Raw genomic sequence first — 13,379 nt, 5'->3', positions numbered from 1 at the left:
GTTTGGTTGGCGGGAGAGTTTAGGTCGGATCTTGCTCTATTACTATGCTTAAGAATTGGGTGGAAAAAAAAAATGGAAGACCTAATCACCATGCAAGGTCTATCGCCTACATTTATAATATATGTCAAGTAAATAACATGATCATCATATGCTTATAATTCACCCTTACTAACATAACACTAGCACACACTAATAATGCTAAATGACCAAAAATAACAACAATTTCAATATCAAGTCAATTTAAATTGCATAGGGTGGATCAAGTCCAGAGTTTGTTCAAGAATCCAGTATATTTGACCAAAAATTTTTTACCAACACCTCATGAAACATTTTTAAAGATTAAATTTTGTTCCAGTAATTTAATCTCTAATCGTGTTTATGCTAAACTAATTTTCTAAAGCCATATTTTTATTGGATGCCTTCAAATTTGAAATTTGGAGAGCGACAAGAACCACAGTATTGAATTGCTTCAATTTTGTTCGTGAAAGAAGAGTTGATTTTTTATTCCAGAAATTTATTTTTAAGTACTTTTAATTTTCTATTGACTTCAATGGGGGATATTTTCTTACTTAAATGTAAAGTCTAATGTAAATGGAAAGTGAACGATTTCACATGTAAATAAGCATTCATTCACTGTGTGTTCCCTTTTGCGTTGCATCTATAGTCCAAAGGCATGCACTTAAGTCCTCATTTTGTAAATTCTCTCCTTTAATATTTCTTCTTTTTATCAAAAAATGAAAAGAAAAGAAAAGAAAGTGAAGATGTATCCTACGACTTACTATGATAGCTAAAACTTATGGTAAAATGAGAAAGGAAAATAAAATATCAAGTAAGGAGGAATTATGATCTAGTAAGTGAACACAGAATTCAGTACGCCTGTAATCTTAAGTTGCTAGAGATGGTCATGGCACATTATGACATAAAGAAACATGGCATAAGCACATATTTTGGTTTCCATTGATGGTTGATGCAGGTGCAGCGTCAAGGATCTGCAGCCACGACAGAGATTAGAAGAAATTGAAGAGAGGAAGGAAGGGGAAGAAAGTAGAGAGGAGATATGAGGGGGAAACTCACGTTCACTTTAATTCATGGATTTCACACACTATTTATAAGAAAGCGCCTCTAAACACATGAAATTACACACATACCCCTAAAACTACATTACATTACAAACATACCCCAGGGAATCTAGGATACACAAATACTACAAACAAACCCTCAACATACATAATCCAAATACAAGCAAACTACACACATATACTTAAACAACTAACAAATTAAGCACATTTGGGTTTCCGGCCCACTAAACCATTGATCCTATTCTTTAACATAGGCCTCCAAATTGGGTCGAAATGATTCATCCAAATACCCATTTCTTATTCTATATCAATGGCCATTTTAAAAATCTTTTTGATGAAATCCAGCCAACTAGGTTTATTACATTTTACTATTCTTAATACAATCTTTTTGATAAAATCCAGCCAGCTAGTTGCTTAAATAGAGATTGTGTCTCTCTTCATCATAACCACATCTTGAATTTGAGATTTAAATGCTGACGAGTGCATGCAGCAACATGCAACTAACATTATACGATGCTCAAATTATGAACTCAGAAAAAATCATAAGTTGCAAACCTGAGTAAGTTCTTCATGACGCTCTGGTGGCATTCTTCGTCCGTGGCGTAAGAGTGCCATAGCGGCTGTTCGCAATTGCAGAGGAGAGACACCCTCCTCCTCCTGACTCAGCATAGGTGCAGATGACTCAGATATAACTGGGGCTTGCTTAGAATCTACAACTTTACGAACGAAGAGTGGTATTCCAAACTCTGCAGCAATCTGCTTCTTATACTTCTCAGCAGCAGAATGAGCAACTTCATGACAGTCCACACAAAGTAGGACAATATCATGAGAACGATGGCTCTTCATATGCTCTGGGAAGTGGATTCTGTAGCATGATGGAATTATTCGATAACGCAAGTAGTGATTTGTTTCACCGCAACCAACACATATGTTTTTCTTACTCTGGATATAGAAATCATTGTCCTCATCCTCTGGACGACCTTTGGGTTCAAAAAGAAGCACTATAGCAGGTGGACTGTCATCAACAAGTTTTGCTAAATCTCGACGAAGGTACCTGCAATAGACAATTACAATATTAATCAAGCCAAACTAAGCTTATATATTTCATAAATAAAAAACTGCATTTCCCTGACCATTCAAGTTTTCTTCGGTCGCAATAGCAAAGCAATCGTCCATCACTTGCATAGATTCTACAGTTATGATACACTGGAGATTTGCAGGAAAATTTCTTAACAAACAGTTCCCGAGAAGCCTTCCGACTGTTCCGTTTATAATTTTTAGCCACATTTTTCTTGGACACTAATATATTTGTCATTTTTATGTTTGATTTAGACAACAGAGCATAATTATAGATAGACAGCGGACAACTTCCATTTGGACCCATGTGCTTTTGGAGAATCATAAGAAAAAAACCATCAAGACAGCCTGTCTCATCTTGTAACAAATTGCACAAGTCCTCCATATGACTGTAAATAACAGGGGATGGAGAAGGAAAGGAAAGGATGAAAGTCAAAGAGTCCACATTCTGATCAGCTTGAGTTATAGTATCACAAATTTCTGTTTGAGTCATTGGAACTATATCTGCAAGAGCAACAATAGCCTGATCTGATAACACGTATCTCAAGCTCTCATCATGCAGGCGAGCCTGAAAAGAATAGCACAATGATTACCAGTAGGTAACTTTACAAAATGAAGAAGCAGAAGAGGTGCAACATCATGTGGCTAAAAAAGAAAATCTTGAAAGTTGGGATTGTAAACCAAAACATCATTTCTGATTAAACCAAACCACATAAGAAAGTAATGAAGGTAATCTAACAACTGCCTAGAAAAAGAAAAATGAATAACTCGAATAAATAGAACGTATGGTACATAGGACACATTTTCTCAGGAGGAAAGAAATACTTTTGCTGAAAACTTATCAGAAAGTTTAAGAAATAATGTAATAGTGTAGATTTTCCGATAGCTAGTAGAATCAGGGGCACAGAAGGAGTAGGTTGCCAGAGTGCCAGAGTAGCTACTGAGCCCAGCATGACACTGGATGGCTGTTTGGACCAAAGCATATTCCCAAAAAACACATCCATATCACCATTCCCCTGATATGAACTGACAAGCCCAGCTGACAAGATCTGGATTCATGACAAGATCTGGACTCATAGTTAAGCAATCATAATGATTATTATACAATATGACAGAAAGCAAAATCAAATAGGCTACTCCATAATGCAGGCCCAGAAATATTAACTCTGACTAGCTGACAGTAGCTACAAAAGTAGTTTTACATAAAGTTAAACACCAACAATACGCTGCAGAGTACAAGGCCCAACAAGGCGTAAGACCCAGATATGCACGCTTTTTTTGTACGGCTTCTGAGATAGTTTTGTCATCTTTTTTCTGCATCACTCTGTTGCTTGTGTATCATGGATTAGATTGCTTTGGTCGGTTTGACGATAATTGCGTTCCTCAAAAATAGCAGAAGGTTGTTCTTATTTATGAGGACTTGGAAGGAGTCAGGATGCTAGCTGACTGCAGAGATGTGCAGTTTTCGCAGTTTTGTGGAGAATTTGGTCACAAAGGGATGCACATATTTTCATGGAAAGGGATTTCCCTTATCATTGCTCTGGGATAGAATCCAGCTTTATTATTGCTTTGAGCTTTTTACTCTGGTTGCTTTAAGGGGTTTTTTCTGACTTCCAGATGATCGGAAGTCTATATTGATGTGATTCAATTTTTCTTTTTCTTTCTATCTGTAATTATTTATTTTTTTGGAGGATGCCTTATCCTTTGGTCTGTACATTTTACTTTCTTAAAGAGAGTTTCTGTGTTTAAAAAATAATAATAATATTTTTTTAAAAATTGCCCCCTATCTTGCTGAATTGCATTGACCCAGGTTGGCAGGTAGAGTTTTAGAGAATACTTGGGGGATGAGACGAGCATCTCCAAGGAACACAATACAAATCGCCATCATTACCAATACTTTTCAAATTAAGTAAAATAAAAAATCCTAAAGATCGCACTCTCACAGAAACACCCTCTCCAAGGGAATAAATCGGGCTATGTCTTGGTCCTAGTTCCTAATTTGGCATGGGAATCTGGTGCATCAAGTGTTTTTTTGTTATTCCAAACATGAAATTTTTAGAACATTGAGATATTTTTCAAAGGTAGAGTATACTCTATGACAATAAATCAATAACATTTGCATTCTTTGTCCAGCATTGAAGCTAAACCAAAATGGTAGTTACAGCTATTTGATTAATAAACCCACTGGCTTAAATCTCTCCAACTTCACTTAAGAAAGCAAATTTTATTTTTTACACATCGCTATAAAAACAAATTATTTTTTACACACTAGCAAAGCCAAGTATCAAATGGGCAATGAAGCACTTGGGTGAGTAAAAACTGACCATCAAATCTCTCCATGCACACAATCGTCGGATGTTATCCTGAAACTGGTGTTGAAAAAATCCATTATAACAGCAAAAAGAGGCTGACTTCTGTTAACAACTAAGAAACAGTAATATCAAAAGTTGTGCACCTGGGTTTCACAATATTTTGATGAAGCACCTCCTTGTCCACTCAAATGACGGGAAAATATTGATGACACAGATGACTCTCCGGGATAGGCTTCAATCTCCTTTGCATAAAGTTGCAAGCAAATCATGTTTGAACGCCGACTAGCCTCGAGAACAAAATGGAATTTTTCATCGGGAGAAGCTGTATTTTCTGATACATTGTAATATTTAGAAATTTGGTGCTTAGCAAATAACAAAAATTACGGTGAAGCTTGTGTATATAGTTGCTTAGGATTTATGAGCTGTTGCTCTAACTAAAAAGAAAATGAAGCCTACTACATGAAGTCGTGCGCAACCAAGAGAATGTGTTCCTGCAACAAACCTTAAACTAATTCTATATATTTTCAAATGTTTCTAAGAGCTTCCAAGATCAAATGCGCGCACTGGGGACAATCTAGCAAAGTAGCATATGGTTCTGACGTGTGGCTTTTTGGAGCTAGCGCATTACTTCTTTAGTATTGTTTGTGTTTCAGTCTAGTTTGTGTTTCTTCCAAAATGATCAGAATTTATCTTTCTTTTTTACTTTTTTTTTTGTGTGGTTAGAGGGATATATAGGAGCCATTGGAAATAGAAAAATCAAACAATTGACCCAATCAATAAAGTGAAGAATCCCTTATCCTCTAGGAGGCAGCTGGAAGGAGGTTGGCTCAAAGAACCTAGGCATTCCAACATATCTCTACTGCATCCTCCTTTCTTCTCATTTTAAAGAAAGTACAGCACATGTGTCAGTGTGAATGCACACTTAATTCACAAATTGTCCATATATATATATATATATGTATGTATGTATAAATTCATATATCTAAATTCAAATATCTTTTAAAAAAATTTTCATACATTGAAGAATATTGGTTGGAAGCCACCTCTAGAAAGGCACCAGGAGCAGTAACTATAAAGTTCAGTGTTTTTCTTCAAGAGGCAGTTGTGTAAGCCATCGAAACTAATGAAGAGATATCGAAAACCAAAATACAAGGGAATTTCTTTTCTTTTCTTTTCTTTTTTTTAAAGCAGAATGGCCAGCCATGATCTGCAGGTTGAATGCTAGACAGTTAACAAATGAACTCATTCAGAGAAAGAGACCTTCCAAATTTTAGAGCATAGAAATGAACAATGGTAGTATAACATAAAAAGAGAATGAGGTATCTGATAAAGATGCTTATCCTACGAGGTTTTTTCTTTTACGCAACTTTCCTGAATGATTTTTTAGATTATATTCTACATAACATCTCTCTCTTGGGAATATATTAATCCTTTTGATCTTTTAATATTCCCAAGCCCCAACTCTTTATTTCCCCCTCACATCATTCAAATAATTACTTAGTTCCATGCCCTACATTTGGGAGCATGGAATTTGGATCTTGAATTTCAAATTGTCTGGATTATAAAACTGCATTTAGCTTCTTCCAAATTCACACAAATCCAAATTCAAGCTGCAAAAACCATGCTCCTAAACACTGCCTTAATGTTTCTAACTCATCAATTTCCAATTTCCACTATATTTACGTTTCATATTTACCACAATAAATCTCAAAATAAATGTGTTTTCATGTTTTTTTTCAATGCTTTTCTTATTCACATCTTTCAAACTTTTTCAAACTAATCCTTTCTTTCAAAATTGCAAGAAAGAAATTCAGTAAATTATAAATGCTTGGCTAAAGAATCTAGTGTTTCTACTTCGATGATCAGCCAACTATTCCTCTTCCAAGAATATTATATTCAAAATTTATGTCTGCATCTTTTCTTACACTCTTCACCAGCATGAATTCTCCATAAATTTTCGTTTTACTTTTAGTGATTAATTTTTAACATTTGCATGGGTGTGTTTTAATTGCCTATTTTGGAAAACAGTTTAATTGTATGATGTTAGTCTGACCTTATATTAATATCTATGCAAACCTATGAAAACTTTGTGACTACATTTGCTTTGTTGAATGGTAAACTATTATCTACTTATATCAATAAAATAGAATAGTATGAAAATGTGGAAGAAGATGAATCTGTTGGTACAAGATGTTTGAAATATGAAAATGACTACTTGCTATGTGTAGAATATATGTACTAACGTTAAAGTTTGAAATGGACACTTATCCTACTTTTAATGAGGTTTTTATAACAGAAACAGTTAAAAGAGTTTATTTTTAGTTTAATATTTTTTTCCGTTCATAACTTCTATAAAAAAAAAAATTCCCATATACAGAGGCCACTATCTAGTGATAACAAAAGCAATAAAATAATAAACTAAGATGCACACGAGGACTTAGAAAGCCCCTCTCAAATCTGTTGTGCTCTTACAGCAAGCAAGGCTGTCAAGGCAATAGTTCCATCCCTGAATGATATTTATATTCGTAAACAAACCCATGGACCAAATCAACTGATGGACAGTGCTAATATTAGATTACCACTTTACCTAAGAGCTTAAGCCATTAGGTTATGGGCCAACAACGTATATCAAGCTTTAACACTCCCTCACACATGCAGCTCGACAGCACATGGAGAGGTAAACACACAATAGATAACAACCATTACAGGGAATACAGTTTTTCCTTTTAAACACGACACAATAAACACGGCAAGAAGACTAGAATCCATGACCTCCTGGTAACCAACTGTGATACCATGTTAGACTACCACTTTACCTAAAAGCTTAAGCTGTTAGGTTGTGGGCCAACAATCTATATCAAGCATTAACAGTTCATGAAAAATCCTAGCCTAGGGATAGAAGCCTTTGTTTCCATGAAAATCCCATATAAATGGAAAAATCATGTGCCACCCTCAATAACGTTCATAAGAATCTAGATATGCATGCCATAATCTTATTGGCCTACTAAAAAAGGAAAGAGAGGGCAAAGGGGTTTTGACATTATCAATATTACCCAGCTAGATCTAGGATGGGGGTAGTGCAGCCTATCCCTTAAAAGGTTCAAAAAGCAAAGCTGCATAAAATGGTTAAATCAATGAGACAGACACAAAAAAATATGCTAGCATCAAGAGGTGATTACATTTTGAGCTTAAGGTGCTATACAGACAGGAGAGGCTAAAAAGAATGTGGAAGAAAGTGCATGGGAATATACAAGCCTTTCTGATCTAACAACAGTATAATTCTAATATAACTAGAGATGAATCTGTCTTTGTGTACCTAACATCTACTACATAGCATAAAAAGCTTTTTTCTTGAGTCAAGTTAAGCATCAAGAAAAAAGTAATGAGTTTCCACGATCGATTTAGCACCCCTCCCCCAAACAAAAAGATAAAAAGGACCTACGATTAAACTTATCGATGATATAAGCTGAATTTGTCATGAAATATGCATCCCTGTCTGGTCTGCCCTTCTGTTTTTCTTTTAGACTTAAGGAGGAAAAAATTATGTTCTGAAATTAAAATCCTACGTTGAGAAACTTAAGTATGATGGTGCTAAAGAGGGGAAGAAAGAAGGGGAATAAAAGGAAAGTAAGAATGAGAATAAACTATTAAGAAGGAAAAGGAGACAGTTCTTTACATAATTATACAAAGGCCCAATGCTATAGAACTCAAAATGACGTTAAGCCTACAGTATCCATGAAACCATGAATATATGCAATTTGTTCAACATTTTCTCATTAAGTTTTCCTAGATTATTAGAAGTTCATTAATTCTCTTCCTTTTTGTGCTGCAACATGACAGCCCATACCAACATTCACTGCCATACAAACTGTTATTCAAAACTACCACCAATACCAAGTCCCGTGCTTGTTCAACAAAGAAGAATGCACTGCAACTCACAAGTAACCAGCACTTGTACTTGTGCATCCAAAGGTGTGCATTATCCATAAAGAGGTGGGTCACATCATTCATGCATGTGCATAAAATGCTTGCAACATTGGACATGACTTAGCATTTCCCACTTTAATAAAACACAATAAAAGCATATGCACTTCTAATTTATTGTTTGTTCAAATTTACCCTCAAAACTGTAAAATCTTTTTGCTAGATCAAGTCTCCACCAATTTTCACTTTTTATTTTATTTCACATGCAAATGACATAACACACATAACCTTTTACCACAACAGAAACTGAGGATAGACAGCATACCATTGTCCCGCTGCTTGAGTTCAGCAGTTAAACAATCAGCAATATACAACAGATAGTGTGCATCCGTACAAGCATATTGCACCATTTCTGCTGAAAGTGGACGCTGTCTCCAGTCTTCACGCTAAGACAGAGAAATAAAAGGTTAAAAACTCTTTCAATGATATTCTATTTTAAAAAAATCTGAGCTGAACCATTGAATATGGATTTCCCAAGTAAGCAAAATTCATGCCTATATCTACAAGACTCTACAATACTTTCTGCCCTTCAACACACACACAACTTTGCATGGATAAAAATCAACACACATGAATAAGGATTACATCACATAGACCTTCCTTGGGGTTTGAAAATATTGCAGGGACTTCTTGTGAGGTTAAGAAATATACATAACCTCCCTTCAGATATTTTTCTGTGATTACATAGATCCAGAATGTTTGCACTTTATACTCTCTAAATAGAGGCTGGACTCGTAATGGTCTAAGATTCAATGAAATACCCTTGTTTAATAAACCTTTTTTTATTTTTTAGGAAGAAAGTATATTAGGTAGGGAAAAAAGAAGGTACAACGTGCAGGGACAAGAAGTTCACCAAACAAACAGAAAAGAAAGAAAATAAATAAAAATAAAAACCAAAGATCACACCATGAAACTAGATAAAATTAACCAAGAAAACCCATTTTCAGACCCTTTCCATCGTAATTAACCAAACTCTTCAAACTTGCTAATTCTCTTTGATCCATCAATTTACAACTTTTGTCATCATCCAAGCAAACCTATTTCCTCCAATATCACTCAACTTTAAATCCAACTTATCCAAAAGATCTTGGGCTTCTAAATCCTTCTTGGGAATTTCCTCCATAGGAGTAGGCAATATTCCATCCCTATGGTGTGAATTGTTGATTTAACCGTCATTTTTAAAAATAGGCACTCCCTCCAAACCTTCCGACAGGGCAGGATGAACATAAGATAAATCACCTTTTTCGATGCAATAATCAGAAACGTATCCATATTGTTTCCAAATCTCATCCAGCAATAACCCCCCACCACAGCCAAATTCACTCAAATCATCACTTTATGAATCCAAAATATTCCCCCACTTATCAACCTCCTTTTATTTCCTTCCCCCGTTGCTGCACCCGACCCCCTTCTTTGTAAGAGGGTCTTCCACTATGCTAAGTTCTCCTCTAGAGTCTCTCCTTAAAAGCATTGTCCCTGTCACACCAAATAAGCCTCTTAATTGGTGCTAATTACCTCAAACTAGAAGTCTAGAAGCTTCATAGGAGGTCAATTTAGAAGCTTTGGTGGGTATTTTCACCCCTAAAAGAGGAAAAAAAAAATCTTCACACTGATCCACATCATTCACAACACAGCTCCTCACCTCCCGAATTTCTCACACATATTCATAGGTAGTTACCAAATAGCTAAAGTAATTTAATGTTCAAATTTAGAGTGTTCCTTTTACATTCAAAATCCGGTTCACGCATTTAGAACAGTGTTTTCCATTCTTTACTTCACATTTAATTTTGTCAAATGCAAGTTGACAATTATAGAAGATCTTAACAAAGAATAGTAGACTTCAACTTGCCTCCAGAGGCTTTTGGAGTATGTTTTCTGTGTTCCATAGAAGCATGAGGGAATGCCCAAGCAACCACTGTTGTCCAAGTTCTCCTCAATTCTTATAGACTACTCCCTCCTTGGACCACTAATGACCATTTATAAACCAAATCCCATTATCCCTAGACTCAGTATTGGCAAATGGCGAATGCCCACCTGCACAATGCATCAATGCCTGAACCATCAAACCCATCATCCACTTACAGACTGCCTCCACCTTATTCCCCCCATGGCTATGTCAGCCAACATTTAATTTAAGAGGGATTAAAGAGTAAGGAGAACCAGGGAAAGAAATATGGAGGTGCTGAATTGCAGGAATAGCAAGGGGGCACTCTCTCCCTCCTCCTCTTTATCTCTCTCTCTCTCTGAAAATTTCTCTATGAATCTCTTTGTTCCTCCACCAGAACAACCAAGTGCAAAAGATCAGTGCACTAAGAAGAAGAAGAAGGAGGAGGAGGAAGAGGAGGAGGAACAAGCTTGGGCCACCGGCATCTATGGTGGATGGCATGGATGCCTGTGGCAGCAAGTATATGGATGTGATCAGCCCACAAAGCAATTTCTACTGAGTTAATTATGTTGGCAAAAGAAAACATGAAGATTTTTTGGGTGGACCCACGTCATCAGCTTGCATTCGTAAGTCATCAAAGAGTTCAACTTGGTTAGATTATTTGAAGGATCATGGAAATTCTAAGTTCTTAACATTCATTTGTTGGCATCAAATTAAGATAATCCATTTGGGCGACATCACAAACTGTGGTGGATGAAAAATTGTGGTCGATCAAAATAGAGGGAGGTCAATTGAAGGGGAGTGATGGAATTAGGCTTGGATTGGAAGTAGAAAGGCAAGAAATGGACAGAGGATGGCCACTTTTGGAAACCACTACAAGTACGGGCAGGGAGATTCCCCTTCTCATAACACAGTGCTCTAGTTTGGTTATGCTGAGGGTAACAGTGATTGATGTGTTTGAAGGAGAGCAGGCAATTGTAATTCCCCGAACCTCAAGAGAGGTACCTGCAGCATTACCAAACTTCAAGAAAGGTAGACATCATTTGCCCAGCTAATAAACTGATCATATCTCTATCTTCTGTAAATTACATGAAGGACTCAATAAATAAAAATAAAAATAAAAATAAAGAGTTTTGCAGTAAACTAAAGCCATTCATGCAGATCACTCAAGTAGATGAATCAATGCCAAACCTGTAGCAATTTGTTTGTGATTACACCACTATACGTTTCAAGTAAGTATGCTAGTGATTTCTGTGGTTTTGACAACACCTCACAGGCCTGCAATATAAGAACATTAATAGTGTAATTTCAGAAAATTGTGATGACAAGCTATCAGCAGTAAGAAGATGGAACGACACCCCTAAAGAGAAACTGGCACAGGCGGTGTGGGGAAGAGGAGTCTCACACTGTTCTTTGAGTAATTAATTTTTCTTTTCTGTTCATTTTTTTGTAAGCTAACTGAAGTACAACCAACAAAAAACAATCAAGAAGATGGAAGCAACTTGCCCTCCATGTTCTTGGGTGATTAGTTTTTTTTTTTTTTTGTATTTTAAATTTCTCTAAGCGGGATACTTAGTCATTTCAATAACATAAAGGCAATGAGATTAAATATGATCTATCTTTATCTAAAAGAGGATCTATAGTACAGAAACCTCACCTTTGCAGTATCAAATAAATTAACAACATAAATGTAGAAGTCTCTCTGCAGCCAGAGGATGTCATTATCAGCACCATGAAACACCTGTATCAGGAAATTTTCAGCCACAGAATATTTTTTGGGGCCATAAGTTAAGCAACTTGTGCCCAATTTGATACAAGCCCATTCTGATTAATGAGTTGCATGCTCCATAAACTTTATAAAATTGTCTGAAATTTTGAATGTGCCAACATAACATGTTAATTTCTTAATTTTACATTTTAATGTCTTTTTTTTAAATTTGTATTTTAAAGTGTTCTTAAGCTTCACTACATGTAATTTTTTCCCTTCATAGATAAGTGCTAATAATATTCATAAGAGGAGTAAGCAATGAAAAAACTTAATAATAGGAAGAAAAAAAATTTATTGGGAAAATATATGACTTGCAGACCTTAAAAACTCTCCACCAATTACTACTTGTAGAAGGTTGTTGGTGAAAGAGAGGTATGAAGGTGATGACGAGAACATAGTATCCCAAGATAAACCTTCCCCTTGTCCAAATCAAGGTCTTAAATTTTGAATTCAACTAAAATTTTGAAGCTCCAAAAGTAATGGAAATTTCAATTTCGATTTGGAAAAAATGGAAATTAGAATTAAAGCTTGGAATTTAGAACTAAAGCTTGGAATTCTTTAATGAAACTTTAGAAATGGTTAATAGACATAATAATGTAAGTTTTTTTAGGATTAATATATTATAATTAAAAATTTCTACAAGATTGGAGGAATTTTATGCTTTTATATTTCAATTTTTTATTTTATTTTTTTGCATTTTTAGTCCTTTTTTTCTGGATTTTTCCAGAATTTTGGTGGGAGATATTTTATTCCCCTCTTGGTAAATTCTTCATAGAATGAAATCTTTTCTTTTGCAATTAAAAAAATATTTATTATAAATTAAATACCTATGTTCTGTATAAGGTGCAATAATTGTATCATGATATGTGTATTAAACATATTCAATTAATATAAATGAAATTAATAAATCATTTAAAAAAAATTTAATTCTACAAATAAAGATAATTTAGATATGAATGGCTAAATAAAATGTTGTTGTTGACATCTAAGTTTAATTTTTATATAATTTCAAAAGCCCTTGCAATAATCTTCTGTTTTGATTAACAAATAAAATAATTAGGAGAGAAATCTTGCTTTGCATTTAAATATTTCAATTGAATTCCAAGGAAATTCCATTCTATAGTTAGAATTTCGACAAGTTTTGCTAAATTTCGATATTTAAGCAAATTTCAAATGATTTGTTAAAATTTCAACGGAAATTTTGTAAGACAAAAATTGACTACCATTTTCATTTCGAGCATGATGGAAATCACAAATTTAAATGAAAATTAATT

The 13,379-nt window shown here is 34.9% G+C and overlaps 1 protein-coding gene across 3 annotated transcripts in view; it reads right to left on the bottom strand.

Moving 5' to 3' along the window:
• The window catches only part of LOC131149701 (protein RRP6-like 3), a 35,345-nt gene that overhangs the window by 20,007 nt on the left and 1,959 nt on the right, over positions 1 to 13,379 (bottom strand). Inside the window, exons 4-11 of one of the 3 annotated variants that reach the window (XM_058100394.1) lie at positions 11,995 to 12,078; positions 11,529 to 11,615; positions 8,718 to 8,838; positions 4,612 to 4,799; positions 4,481 to 4,525; positions 2,213 to 2,724; positions 2,021 to 2,133; positions 1,635 to 1,870 (exon numbers count right to left, since the gene is read on the bottom strand). In XM_058100394.1, coding sequence (XP_057956377.1) covers positions 1,635 to 1,870; positions 2,021 to 2,133; positions 2,213 to 2,724; positions 4,481 to 4,525; positions 4,612 to 4,799; positions 8,718 to 8,838; positions 11,529 to 11,615; positions 11,995 to 12,078 — 1,386 coding nt within the window. Of the gene's footprint in view, positions 1 to 1,634; positions 2,134 to 2,212; positions 2,725 to 4,480; positions 4,526 to 4,611; positions 4,800 to 8,717; positions 8,839 to 11,528; positions 11,616 to 11,994; positions 12,079 to 13,379 lie in introns of all 3 variants that reach the window. The other 2 variants (XM_058100393.1, XM_058100395.1) reach the window with 2 other exon arrangements.

Source organism: Malania oleifera, chromosome 2, assembly GCF_029873635.1.
Source record: "Malania oleifera isolate guangnan ecotype guangnan chromosome 2, ASM2987363v1, whole genome shotgun sequence".
In the NCBI taxonomy this organism is placed as follows: Eukaryota; Viridiplantae; Streptophyta; class Magnoliopsida; order Santalales; family Ximeniaceae; genus Malania; species Malania oleifera.
This window is presented reverse-complemented; position numbering and strand designations above follow the sequence as displayed.